At 38.7% G+C, this 14,775-nt stretch overlaps 1 protein-coding gene across 1 annotated transcript in view; it reads left to right on the forward strand.

The window, feature by feature from the left end:
- TXK (TXK tyrosine kinase) overlaps window positions 1-14,775 on the forward strand; it is a 68,818-nt gene that overhangs the window by 44,202 nt on the left and 9,841 nt on the right. Inside the window, exons 9-11 of the mRNA XM_017540320.2 lie at window positions 1,662-1,736; window positions 4,842-5,013; window positions 11,257-11,473. Of these exons, the coding sequence (XP_017395809.1) occupies window positions 1,662-1,736; window positions 4,842-5,013; window positions 11,257-11,473 (464 nt within the window). The remainder of the gene's footprint in view (window positions 1-1,661; window positions 1,737-4,841; window positions 5,014-11,256; window positions 11,474-14,775) is intronic.

The following is a 14,775-nucleotide window of genomic DNA, read 5'->3' on the forward strand; positions in this document are numbered from 1 at the left end:
AAAAAAAAGGATATATAAAACTGACTGTGCCCTCCCACTTGGGACTTTTCAATAGCTTCCTCTCACCTGCAGGAAAATGTAATGCTCCCTAGCATGGCTTATGAGGCCCATCGTACCCAGAATGCTTTCTACCTCTCCAGTGTAATTTGTCTCTCTACCTCCTGAGTTTTGCTCAAGTACCCACCATCATGCCCCACACTTCTACGTTTCATCTCATGCTGTTTCCTCTGCTTCGAAAGTCCTTCATAGTTTCTCCTCATGGGTTAAGTCCATGTGTTAGTTTCATCTTAGTCATTTTCTCCTGGAAGACTTCTTTGAGTCCAACAATGTGTTAAGTGCTCTTTCTCTATGTTCCAAGGCACCCTATATGCATCTCCAGCACAATATTTATTCCTTTCACATTAGAACGGCCTCTCTCTGCCTGTCTTCCCTCACTGAGATAGAACTCCCTGTGGGCAGAGCCCTCATCTTACTCATCTTGGGATCTGCTGGGATCTTTGGGAATCTACCTAGAAGAGTGCCTTGCACACAACAGGCATTTAATATGTGCTTCTTTCTGTTCTTACACTGGTCAAGCTCATTTCTGTCTTCTCGTATTTGCACATGCTGTTTCATCTACCTGGAAGGTTCTTCGTCAATCAACATCAGCATAGCTGTCATCTTGTTAGAAAGGCCTTCCCTGAGCACCCACTCTAAAGTAACTATATGTTATCTAGGCTGCCTTGCACTTAATCATCATCATCTACTTGTTCTTGTGTGTGCATGCACTTGTTTATTTTCTCTTCCTCTCATAGAATGTAATCTTCATGAGGGCAGGGATAATCAGTCTTGTTCACTACTGTCTCCCAACATCTAGCTAGTGCTTGGCACATACCAGGCTTTTAATAAATATTAGTTGGATAAATAAATAATAAATGATTATTAAACTAAATTGAAATGTAAGGTATATGCCCAAGTGGGTCACTGAAAGGAAAAAAAGAGACATTTAATGTATAGAATTCTATATGTTAACCCAATCAAATGAAGTCTCATTTACTCTACCATGCTATTAAAAAACAAAAAACAAAAAGTGTAGAAAATGGGCACACTTCAACACCATTGGTGGATGAATGAACTAGTACAGCCTTTCTGGACACCCTTTTACCTGGAAATCACATTTTATAAGGTGATAATTGAGAGGTACAGACAAATATATGTTCAAGGACATATGACATATTTTATAATAGTGAAATCTTGGAAATAAATGTAAGCTCTGTTTATAGTCAATGACATATATCAATTACATGCATAGTGCAAAAAGCTTGTTACAAATTATTTACATTTTTGTAAAATAATATATTGGATGTGTTCATGTTTTCAATTATGCACATAAAGATTTTTGCAAACATGTTCACCAAGATGATAATAATCTATCTGTGGATTCTAAGATTTTTGTGAGGGATTTTTGGGGGTCATCTTTATACTTTGTTAGATTCTTTAAATTGTATACAGTGAACTTTTTTTTTGAAAATGTTTTCCAAATGGGAAAATAAGCAAACTAACATGTAGAATGAATTTTGTTTGCCTAATTATTTAAAGAATGATACTATATTCTAGTATATTTCATTCTTTCTTCTATATTGGCAACTAGGCTTGAAATGTTGATTTCTCTTTCTCCATAGGTCTCATGACACGTCTCCGATATCCAGTTGGGCTGATGGGCAGTTGTTTACCGGCCACAGCTGGGTTTAGCTACGGTAAAGTGTGTACACATGAAGTAAAATAGCAAATCCAGTAGTAAAGAATCTACTCTGGCTGGGTGCCATGGCTCATGCCTGTTGTAATCCTAGCACTTTGGGAGGCTGAGGCAGGAGGATCACCTAAGGTCAGGGGTTCGAGACTAGCCTGGCCAAAATGGCGACAGCCCATCTCTACTAAAAATACAAAAAATTAGCCAGATTTAGTTAGCTACTTGGGAGGCTGAGGCAGGAGAATCGCTTGAACCCAGGAGGCGGAGGTTGCGGTGAGCCAAGATTATGCTGTTGCACTCCAGCCTGGGCAGCAGAGTGAGGCTCTGTCTCTAAATAAATAAATAAATAAATAAAAGAAAAGAATCTACTCCAAGTTCCCTGTTGGTTCTTTGAACCCTCAGCGCTTCTGAAATGTCTATCTCGAAACATTTCTTCTCAAAGTTTAAATGACCCTTCTGAGATGTTTAAATATGTGCATCTCGTAAGGGCAATACAAACTTTGGGGAGAAATGCTTCAGTTTTCCTTCAGATTTTACTGTTACATCATCAGTAGCCTTAATCTTTACCCCTTTGATAAGTTACTATTCTTTTTATTTGGATGTTTGCTTTGTTGTTCTTTGGTTACAAGGGTGCCTGGGAATGATTCCTCTCCAAGAGAAGCTACTAAAAAGAGCTGCTAAAAGTATCTTCTTCATCCTTTTTTTCCCCAAATAGAATGTGCACAAAGTTCAATTTGAGTCACTTTCTAGCAAATATGCTATTTGTAAAACTGTGAGAATAAATAAGTGCCAGGGAACCCTATTTTCTAATTTGGTGACATTTTTTTCTTTTAAACTTCTCTCGTTAGTGGGATTCAGAATATACTGAAGAAAAGTAATAACACAATTATATTGGGAAAGAAGTAACTGGGACTCAGGGTTTCATTAAGTTAAGTGGAGTGGAAGCAGGATTTCTAGCTATTATTGGTGCTTGTATTATTCCTCTGGTCCCCAGATGCTATACATAATACAAAGTTCCACCATTAACAATTTATTTAAGTTAAATATGTTCTTTTTAATTTCTTAAAAATAAACTTAAAAAAATTTAAAAACAAATAGAATAGTACACAACTCATAAGTCTATAGCTTGATTTGTTCTGCCTGGTTATAGAAATAGGATCGGACACTATGCATTTTTTTGTATCTGCCTTCCTCCTCACCTCATTACATCTGTGAATTTCGTCCATGGTCCTGGGTGGGGTTGGCTTATTTTCACTGTGGTGCAGTGCTACCCTGCATGACATACCACAACTGATTTAGCCATGCTTCTTTAGATGGCCATTTGGGTTGTTACCAATTTTTTGCAAATAATATATACATTTTACAAATAGCATTGTTAAGAACATTCCTCTGTGTGTTTTGATGAAGTTAAGTGCTCATTTACATTCCAGCATATGTTGGATATATGCTTAAGTGTAGACCTGTTTGGTCACAGGCTATGCATATGTTTAGATTTAGTAGATATAGTCAGTTTTCTGAAGAGCTTATACCAAATTACAGTCCCATCAATAATATATGTTACAGTGGCTCCATACCTTTGCCCTTGCCAATATTTTATTCTAGTTTTTTCCTTACATGTTAGCCAATCTGGTATGTGTAGATTAGACCTCATTATGGTCTAAATTTACATTTCCCTGATGACTCATTATTTTGGTCAATTTGGTTTAGTGGCCATTTGGATATTCTCTTTATGAGAGAATACTCCATTCAACTTTTTTACCCTTAAAAACCTTAGGTTATATGTCTTCTCTAGTTGATGTATTTATATTCAGAATAAGAATTCTATGTTGGTTGTATATTTTAGAAATATCTTCTGTGGCTTAAGTTTTTACTTTCTTAATGGGAGTATTTTTGATGAACATAAGTTTTATGAAGTATAATTTATCAGTATTTTTCTTTTTAGTTATAGTCTGTTGATAAATCTATGCTAATTCCAAGGCCATGAATATATCCTCCCATGTTACTTTTAAAACATACCTTCTAGACGGGGCGTGGTGGCTCTTGCCTGTAATCCTAGTACTCTGGGAGGCCGGGGTGGAGGGATTGCCTGAGCTCAGGAGTTTGAGACCAGCCTAGGCAACATGATGAGACATTGTCTCTAGTAAAAATACAAAAATTAGCATGATGTGGTGGCATGCTTGTAATCCCAGCTACTTGGGGGGCTGAGACAGGAGAATTGCTTCAACCCAAGAGGTGGAGGTTGCAGTGAGCTGAGATCGTGCCACTCCACTCCAGCCTGGGTGACAGGGCGAGACTCTGTCTCCAAAAAAAAGCAATAATAAAATATAACATACTTACTGTAGGGAGGAGGGAATACTTTGCACAGCTGGTAGAAGGGACTACCAGCCTTTACAACTCTTAAACGCATGATTCGAAAGTTCCAGCAGATGGTGGTGTTGCTGTATAAAAAGGAGACGCTAAAACCATTAAGTTTGGTACAGTTTTCAAGAGGATTATTTTAAAAGCAGTTTATTTTATCCTGATTTACTTCTATAAAATGAGAAATATACAGCAACAAATTTCACTTCAGATATACTCTTAGATATATGTGGGTTAGATTTCTAACACTGAATATGTTTATTAGATGATTTCATTGGACTCTTCCCTAGGAAGAAGAAGTACCAAAGGAGAAAAGCCCTTTAGAGATGAAGTGAGAAGATCAAGAAGACGAACTGAAATCACAGTTTTATTTGCCTTACAAATTTACTCACCAGGAAAAAAACCAGACTGGGAACATAAATATTTTGGGTCCCAGATCTAGTTTTGGTAGGTTTAGTTTAGAAAGGCACAGAAATGTGTTCACTGTTCTCTTTGGGAACAGAGAGTGCATTTGCTATCCATAATCTGTTGTACAAACATCACCAAGTAAGCAAAGTTTGTGTTTTGAAACTTGAGTTCTTGAAGTACATTTAAGCCACAGTGAGTGTATTAAAATGGCTTCAGATCCCCTCCACTTGTTTATAAATGATTTAACCTCTCAGTCAAATAATAGATAATTCCTAAACATTTTCCAGCCCAAAATTTTAACGCTCTTTTTTTTTCTACTTGTAACATGGGTATTTTACTTTTTCAGAAAAGTGGGAGATAGATCCGTCTGAGTTGGCTTTTATAAAGGAGATTGGAAGCGGTCAGTTTGGAGTGGTCCATTTAGGTGAATGGCGGTCACATATCCAGGTAGCTATCAAGGCCATCAATGAAGGCTCCATGTCTGAAGAGGATTTCATTGAAGAGGCCAAAGTGATGATGTACGTATAGATAACACCCTGGTAATTATTGTACAATGCCCTGGTGTCATGGAAACAACATGAGCTTTGGATGCAGCCATACCTGGATTTGTGTCACAACTTTGCTTAAGCTGGTTGTGTAACCCAGGCACATTATTTGACCTGGGTGTGACCTGGATGAATTATTCTACCTTTCCAAGTCTCAGTGTTCTCATCTGTAAAATGGGATGAGAGTGCCTACCTCACTGCATCAATTTGTGAATTAAATAAGATAATTTTTGTGATAAAGATAAGACAGGAAAATTCCCTTGACCTGTTTGCAGAACCCCTTGCAAAGGGGGTGGCTCATTTACTCAGCTGCTGTGTGCTCAAACCTCTTACGGGAGTGGGGGCATACAAGTGAGCCAGAGTGAATGCTTTTGGGCTCTGGCCCCACCACAGTGTCTAGAAGTGTTACAATTTTCTTTTGGCTTTCCCTTCTGCCGATAGCTAAGTGTTAACCACCTCAGTGGAGAGTCATGGTGACAGCCTTTTGCACCCTGCCCTCTTGATACCTGGGTCCTTGTATGGCATCCAGGAAGAATCAGGTCACATGGACTTGAAGGATGGTGAATGTAGGCATTTTAGCTAGTGATGGAGTTGGCTCTCAGTGGGAGGAATGGGAAGCTAGAAAGGGAATGGTGTGGGAAGATGATCTTCCCTGAGAGTTCGACCGTTCTGTGGCCAATCTCCTCTCTGATTGTTGCCAGGTGAACTCATCTCAATATTCAGACACTCCTCCTCCTCTCTTCTTTTCTGCTGTCACTCTGCCAGTGAAGCTTGGGGTTTATATGGGTACAGGATAGGGGTGTGGCAGACTAGAGTGGTCTTGGAAAGGGCAACATCTGGGCGTGAAAACAAGAATGCCTGTTCCCATTTAGGGCTGCAGGTTTCCAGGCTTGAAGGTGAGGATTTTGCTGGGAACTGCCCTCTTCTACCCAGTATTTCCCTGCTTCCTGTCCATATCAGTGACAAGCAAGTGTGTTCTTTCAGCTTAATAATAGGTGCTTTACAAGTACTCTTTTATCCCCCCTTTTCCCAGAAGCAAAAGTGGTTATGTCTTGGTAGTGATATACTACTCATTTTTTGAAAGGGCATCCTCCAGTGGCCAAAAAGAGTTAATGTTTTTGTAAGGATAAAAAAGTATTTGCTTTCAGAGGACGTTAAGAGTTTAGAGCTTTAAAAGAAGTGGCTCTTTGTAGACCATTAGACACAACTCTTCTGTGATTTCCCAGGACAGCATTTTGACTTGGTTGAACCCATTTTTGTGGTTCACAACTGTAACAGCTTGAGCTGGACCAGGACAGCCAATAATTAGACCATAGTTCAAATTAACATTCTTTAAATGTTTGTTCAACATTTATTTAGAGGAATAACAATGCTGTGAAGAACAACAACTCCAGATGGCATTATTTAGATTCTGCTCTGTTTTCCAGAGAAATGTATTCCTGACCCACAGTTGCAGACTCCACGTGGAATAACAAACAACAATAACAATCAGAGGCGATTAACTGGACCCATTCTCTTTTGAAGGCAGACAGGATACCCTTGGGGGCTCTCAACTCCTATCCCAAGGATCCTATCAAAATATTCTTTCCATTCTCTTACAATAGAATGAATTCCAAGAGAAGTTGTTACAAACACAATTTCCCAGTGACATAAATTCCAAGTGAAGTTGGAATTTATGTTACAATTTCCAAGTGACATCAGCTTCCCAAGGATGTTTTTGTGTGCCTAGATGCCCCAGGCACCTATCTCTGTCTGGCCTTTTTTTCCTGTAACTATCTGTATCTGACCATGGTTTTTCTATACCTAAAGGACAAAAATTGTATTTCTGTGTTGGATTAAATAGGCATAATAAAGAAAGAATGAATGGGAGACCAGTGATTCAGGGAGAGTTGAAATCATATTTGAAACTCTATCAAACAAGAAATAATTGAAGACGTTTAATGTCATGATGAGAGAATTCTTGAAAGGTACAAACCTGATTGGGCATTTGAGGTCAGGATCTTTGAGGACAGTATTTTCCCTGATTCATTTTGGGAGGCGAAGGTGGGAGGATCACTTGAGCCTAGGAGTTTGAAACCAACCTAGGTAAGATGGCGAAACCCTGCCTCCACAAAAAACACAAAAACTAGCCAGGCATAGTATTGGGCACCTGTAGTCCCAGCAACTCAGGAGACTGAGGTGAGAGGATCAGCTGAGCTCGGCAAGTTGAGGCTAGAGTGAGCCATGATGTCACCACTGTGCTCCAGCCTGAGTGACAGAGTAAGAACCTGTCACACACACACACACACACACACCCCCCTGACTTTTTAAAAAGTGAGGCAGAAAATCTTCAATTCTAACATCCTCTTTATCTTTAAAATAGTTGACATGCATTTAACATACTATCTACCAAGTATATACAGCTTTGCACATATTAGCTCCTTTCTGTGTGTGGTTGAAAATCACTTCTTTCAGGAGGTCTTCTCTGACTATTCTGTTTAAGTTGGCATACCCATGCCAAATGCTTTCTGTTATATCACCTTGTGTTAGTTCCATCAAAGTACTTGTCATACTCTGAAGCTTCATGTGTAGTTGTTTTATTTCTCTCCTGCTAGGATGGAAGCTCTATAATAATAGAACCTCCTAATTATTTCTCCTGTTCAACCTGGTGAGTGCTAAAAGGATGACTAGCATGTAGTTGGTGCTCAAAAAACATATGTGGATTACTGAATGAGTTAACGAATCCTCACCACAATTCTATGAGGTAGCTTCTATTAAGATCCCAGCTTTATAGATAAGAAAGAAAATTTAGAAAGCTTATTGTAAACCAAAATGTATCTGAGACAAGTCTTAATTAATTTAGACGTTTAATGGGCCATGCCCATGACAGCCTCAGGAGGTCCTGATATATGTGCCCAAGGTGATCAGCCTACAACTTGGTTTTACACATTTTAGGGAGACATAAGACATCAGTCTATGCATGTAAGATATATGTTGGTTTGGTCTGGAAAGGCAAGACAGCTGGTAGTGGTAAAATGGGAGAGTTTGGCCCCCACTTGCAGGACATACGACAGAGGTGCGTCTCTCTGTTCAGCCACCATGATCTCAAAACTTTTGCAGGAGGGGAAGCAGGCAGATGCGCAGGTGCAGGAACAGGGGCAAGCACTTTTGAGCTTTAGCCCCACAGCAGCATCTAGGGGTGGGTGTCTGCAACCCTCAAAGCCCAAGTGGGCCTGTGTTGTAGTGTGCTCTTTTAGACTTGTGGTTCACAGATGGCTTAAGGGTTAACTAGCTCAGTGGACTCTCTGCCTTTTTGCAAGGGCAGGGGGCCAGTGTTACAGCTTTCTGTATCCCAAGCTCTTGTCCAGTGTCCTGGAAGATCGGGTCACACACAAACTTGAAGGATGAATATGGGGTTTTATTAAGTGTTGGAGGTGGCTCTCAGCAGGATGGATGGAAAGCTCGACAGGGGTTGGGGTGGGTAGATGACCTGCCCCTGGAGTTTGGCTGTCTAATAGCTGATTCTCTGACTGTCCCCAGCTAAACTCCTCCCAATGTTCCTTCTCTTCTCTCTTTTGCTGTTCTGTTCTGCCAGTTGTCTGTTCATCTCCTCGTCTGCTTCCGGAGCCTGGAGTTTGGAGTTTATATGGGTACAGGATAGTGGGTGTGGTGGGTCAAAAAGCAACTTTTGGGGCACAGAAACAGGAATGCCTGTTCTCACTTAGGGCCATCAGTATCTAGGCTGAAGGGAGAGGTCTTTCCTGGGGAACTGCCCTATTCTACCCCGTATTTCCCTGTCTCCGGTCTATACCAGTGGGGGCTTCCATGTCATAGGCAGATTCAAAGATTTTCTGATTGACAGTTGGTTATTATCCAGAGGACTGGAATCAATGGAAAGGAATGTCCAGGTTACTGTAAAGAGCTGTGGAGACCAACAAAGATGGTCTGTGTTTATTAGGAAGATGAAACTTCCAGGTAGAAGATTTCAGAGAAAATAGATTGTAAATATTTCTTATTAGGCTTTAAGAGTCTGTTCTATCAGTCTCAATGCTTGTGTTGATGTTAATGGTTATGAGGCATGTCCAACTCCCTCTTCCCATCATGGCCCGAAGTAGTTTTACAGGTTAACTTTGGAACAACCATGGCTAAGAGAAAGAGTCCATTGAGATGGTTGGGGGCTTAGAATTTTATTTTTGGTTTACATTATGTAATTTGACTGTAGTCCCACAGCAAAACATTGTTAGAGCCTCTAATTGAAATCAAAACTGTGAACTGTCTGGGCACAAAAACCATGATCTTAATGAACATAATTATTGACACATTCTTAGAAAACTAATATATGTCAGAGGGCAAGAGATGGCAAGAGAATGGTTTCAGAATACATTTTTGAGATAAAGTCATCAAGACTTGCTGATAAATTAAATGTGGCAGGTAGTGGGAAGAAACCAGAGGAGCAAAGATGACTCTAAGATTTTGGTGTACCTTATTATATTAGGTGAAGGCCGGCACCATTTACAAAGATGGGGTAAGATCAAACAGGTTTAGGGGAAAATCAAGGATTCTGCTTTGGACATGTTAGATTTGAGAAGCCTGTTATTTATTAGACACCAAGTATGATCAGGTAAATATATTAATCTGGGGTTCAGGAATAAGGTCAGAATGGAGAGTATTAACTTGAGAGTGATCACCAGAGATGATACTTAAAACCCTGAAACTTAATGCGATTACTTAGGGAAAGAGAATAATTAGAATAGGAGAAATGGAGAAGCCTGCAAAGTGTCCAAAGATATTTAAATAACAAATTTAAATGTGTGTTTGCCCTATGATAAATCCCTACATACTTGTCTAAACTGAGAAATAACGTGTATTAAGAAGTCCTAAAGTTATAACAAACAAGAAGGTAGATCTTTCTGTTTGCATCTTTCTATGCTTGTGAGAAATATTTGTCTTGTTAGACTCAATCACATATGAGAATTTATTTGTTTTTGCCTGATTTCTGATAAAGGTTTGCCTTATTTCTGTTAGATTTTTACCAGCAATCTTGACAAGCAAATGCAGTAATATTTCAATTCTCAAATGCTTCCCTGTGGATATCAACTTGGTGCATTTCCTGTGGTAAATTAATATTTTATCCCAAGACTTGCTTTTCTGCAATTACTCCATACACATGTCAATTGCACCCATTAATTGAAAGTACATTTTATGAATTCAAAAAGTGAATCAGACAAAATATATATAATATATATCTCCAAATTAAGATAATCTTAAGTTCTCTGAATGCTTCTTTTCCCCATTAACTGGAGTGTTTTCACAAGCTAATTTTATGGTAACGAGTCAATAATCATTCTTATACATTGTGTTAAGGTACACAGTCTTCCCAAGTCACTGATTTTATTTTACCTTTATGAATGAAAAGAATGAAAAGAAGTGATAACTTTTCAAGATACTTTTGACACAGAGAACTGGTATATTATACGTCTTCTAAAATTATAAGCATTGATTTGAAGCTTATTTTCCACAATGACTAGTTGGCATAAAAGGCTTTTAGAGATTAATACATTTTCCACACACACACACACACACACACACACACACACACACACACAAAATAACAATAAATGTTTGAAGTCTAGATTAACTAAAAAGTTCTAGGTATGTTTTAATAGACAACATTCAAGGAGTCGTGTGTGTGTGTGCAATTACTAACTACACTGCAAGTTTTCATGTTGGTAAATGTTTTTTAGTTTCCAACTTTATCTAGAAATTTCCTTTTAAAGAACTTCATGCTTTAGAATTTAATTTTTGTTTTCTTTTATAGTCACTCTTTCCTCCCTCCTGTCTGTCCAGAATTTTTCATCTGAGCAGCTGCAGGTAGGAAAGTTGGAATTCAAGGAACAGAAAAGGAAATTTGCTTGACCTAGCAGGGAGAAACAGTGATGAAGAAACAAAAGGATTATAAAACGAAGAGGAGAAAAATAAAATGCAGACACATACAATATGGGACATGTAATATTCTGTCTCCACACTGCCTTTGGCATTACCGTTTAAACTCTTGACCCCACATTCTCAGTGCATTCAGTGGCAAGGAAACTGCAATACTTTCTCTGTGTTTGGGTTGATTTTTAACTTATCTTGATAATGAGAGTGATAAATAGATGGTAAATATTACCAGTTGTGTTCAAACACTTTAAAATGCAAACATAATTCTGCTCACTGGTATATGTTTTTCTTCACCAGGACATTATCTCATTCAAAGCTAGTGCAACTTTATGGGGTCTGTATACAGCGGAAGCCCCTTTACATTGTGACAGAGTTCATGGAAAATGGCTGCCTGCTTAACTATCTCAGGGAGAGAAAAGGAAAGCTTAGGAAGGAAGTGCTACTGAGTGTATGCGAGGATATATGTGAAGGAATGGAATATCTGGAGAGAAATGGCTATATTCATAGGGATTTGGTAAGTATGGTGTAAATTCATTTTTTTATGTATCATACCTATATTCAGAAGGATGTGACAATTACTTTCAATACTTTGAATAATGTATCCTTGAGTTAATTTTTAAGCATTTACCTATTCATGAAATTTGTTGTGAAATGTAACTTTGTTTTTTATTGTTTGTAATTGCCCATTGATTCTGTAGCTGTAAAGCCTCAATGGGTTCACCTTGCCCGCTGTCTAGACAGAGCCAATTTAACAAGACAGGGGGGTTTCAACAGAGAAAGAGTAATTCACACAGAACTGGCTGTGCAGGAGAACAGAGTTTTATTATTACTCAAATCAGCCTCCCCGAGCATACAGGGATCAGAGTTTTCAAGGACAACTTGGTGGATGGGGGTAAACTGGTGAGCCAGGAGAGCTGATTGGTTAGGTAGGAGATGAAACCATTGGAAGTTGAATCTGTCAATTTTTCCTTGTGCTGAGTCAGTTCCCGGGTGGGGTCCAGAAGATCAGATGAGCCAGTTAATTGATCTGGGTGGTGCTAGTTGATCCATCAGGTGTAGGATCTGCAAAATATCTCAAGCACTGATCTTAGGAGCAGTTTAAGGAGAGTAAGAATCTTGTAGCCTCCAGCTGCCTGACTCCTAAACCATAATTTCTAATGTTGTGTCTAATTTGTTAATCCTGCAAAGGAAGTCTCGTCCCCAGGCAAGAGGGAGGTTTGTTTTTTTGGGAAAGGGCTGTTACCATCTTTGTTTTAAACTGTATAAATTCCTCCCAAAATTAATATAGCCTATGCCCAGGAATAAACAAGGACAGCTTGGAGGTTAGAAGCAGGATGGAGTCAGTCAGGTTCTCAGTTATAATTTTGCAAAGGCGATTTCTTAGCCAAGATTTCTTTAGCCATATTCTAAATATGCCTTGAACTAATTAACCAACTACCCTATTATGTGACTAAAACTGATTTCCTTTCCTTTCCTCTCTCCCTTATTCCTTCTCTTCCTTCTTCTTTCTTTCCTTCCTCTTTTTCCCTTTCAACCCATATTCAAACATGTATTGAGTGCCTAGTATATGCCAAGTATTCTGCTAAGCACTGGTGATACAACAGTGAAGAACAAGTTCTGGTTTTAATCTCCAACTTTATCTAAGGAATGTCACCTAGGAGCATAACTGCCCCTGATGTAGAGGTAGTTTGGCCCTAACAGGATTGCAAGAGCATTACCAGCATTATTGAAGAAACTAAGAATGCTAAATGATTTTTTTCTGTAATGTTCAGAACATTCCTGTTTAACTAAATGATTGTCTTGCTGCAAACCATATGCTAACAGCACTGTTTCCCTGCATTGCTACCTACACTTCAGTAACACTTTCTGTCCATTCCACATTTATTCATGATATTCCTACTATTCCTTGATGTCCTTATGACCTTCCATGTTTCATTTCTAAATCTAAAAATTAACTCAAATGAGAACTGGAGAAGTCTATGAGAAATCCCTGATATCGCCCCCTGGAAGTAATCCTGTGCTTCCCTCACCCATGACCGGTATGATCAGATTACTCACTGTCCAGCCTGGTGTATTCTGGGGAGAAAAAGGGGGCATAGTCACATTGGCCCCAGCACACCTTGGGAAGTATAGTTATCCTACCCATGACTTAGAACACTCAGGGAATTTGCTATTTACTGCTTCATCCAATAGTTAATTATTTACATCGTTTATACAAATACTAGAGTCTATCTTATTAGACTTAGAGTCTTTGAGATCAAGGTCTAGATAGCTGAGATGCCACTCAGTGATTAAGAACACAGGTTGCAAACAGAGGTTCTCAAACTTCAAACTTTGATGTTCATTAGAATTACTTGGAAGCTTTTAGAAAAATCGCAGTAGCTAGGCCAAACCCCAGACCAATTAAATCAGAATCTCTGTGGCTGAAACCCAGGCATCAGTATCATTTGAAAATTCCCCTGATGAGCCCCATGTGAAGTTGAGGTTGAGAACTACTGCACTGGAGCCAGGCTAGCTGGGTTGAAATATTATCTCTGTTTCCTACTAGCTGTGTGACCTTGGGCAAGCTAGTTAACCAGTAAGGTGTTATTAATTATAGCACCTTTATCATATGGGTTTGTTGGGAGAATTACATGAATTAATAAACAGTGTCTAGCATGTAGAAGAGCTCAGCAATGCTAAGTATTGCTTCTACAGCAATAGATTGTTTTTAAAAAAATTTCTTATGGAACATTCCCCAGTATCCAGCACCTAGGAGCAATGAGCAAATTTTTGAATGGATGGATATGGTATCAACTTCACCTACCTCACTTTTCTAGTCTTTGCAGTTTGTCTTTTTAGATAACAACTGGTTGACAGTTCTGGTCATTTTATTTGCTCTAAATGCCTTCTCAGAGGTCCTCCTATCCCTGTTCTTTTTTCCCTTGATTGCTCGTTTTCTTTTGTGTTCTATTTCATCTACCTATATGCTACTTATAATATATCAGTGAACAATGAGCCTTTTCCCTGTCAACTATTCTTGTGGTTTGGCCATTGCTAGGACTTCCTGCATCTTCTAAACTGGTTCCCTGTGATTTATTATTTCAAGTTTTTTGCTTTTGTTGCTTGACTAATTGAACCAGAAATTAGCTGAAAACAGGAAAATTCTGTCAAATAGCTTATCTAGTTTACCTACATGAATCTAAATAATCAAATCAATGATTTTCTTGATTAAGTTTATGACAATGGTTTGGACATCAAATGTATTGTTTCTACATAGCATTATATTTAGTTCATTGTGATAATTTTAAGAAATATGAAATTATCACTGTAAATAGTTATCTTGAGTGAAATATGTTTTAAAATATAATTTTAATTTTGATTATGTAGTAGAGATCCCAAAGATATAAAATGGCTATGCCTTATCTGTTTTGTATTTTGGGCTCTCCTATAAAGACAAGTTAAAAAATTACACAATTTTTCTATGCCAAGATTCATAGTTGTATCATCTTTTAGATTGAATTAATCATCATTAATAATATGAAGGCAGGCTGGGCATGGTGGCTTATGCCTGTATTCCCAGCACTTTGGGAAGCCAAGATGGGTGGATTATTTGAGCCTACGAGTTCAAGACCAGGCTGCATAACATGGTGAAACCCCATCTCTACTAAAAATACAAAAATTAGCTGGGCATGGTGGCATGTACCTGTAGTACCAGCTACTTGAGAGGCCAAGGTGGGAGGATGGTTTGACCTCAGGAGGGGAAGGCTGCAGTGAGCCAGCATTATGCCATTGCACTCCAGCCTGGGTGACAGAGCCAGATCCTGTGTCAAAAAA

This window comes from Cebus imitator, unplaced genomic scaffold, assembly GCF_001604975.1.
Source record: "Cebus imitator isolate Cc_AM_T3 unplaced genomic scaffold, Cebus_imitator-1.0 Scaffold124, whole genome shotgun sequence".
NCBI lineage: Eukaryota > Metazoa > Chordata > Mammalia > Primates > Cebidae > Cebus > Cebus imitator.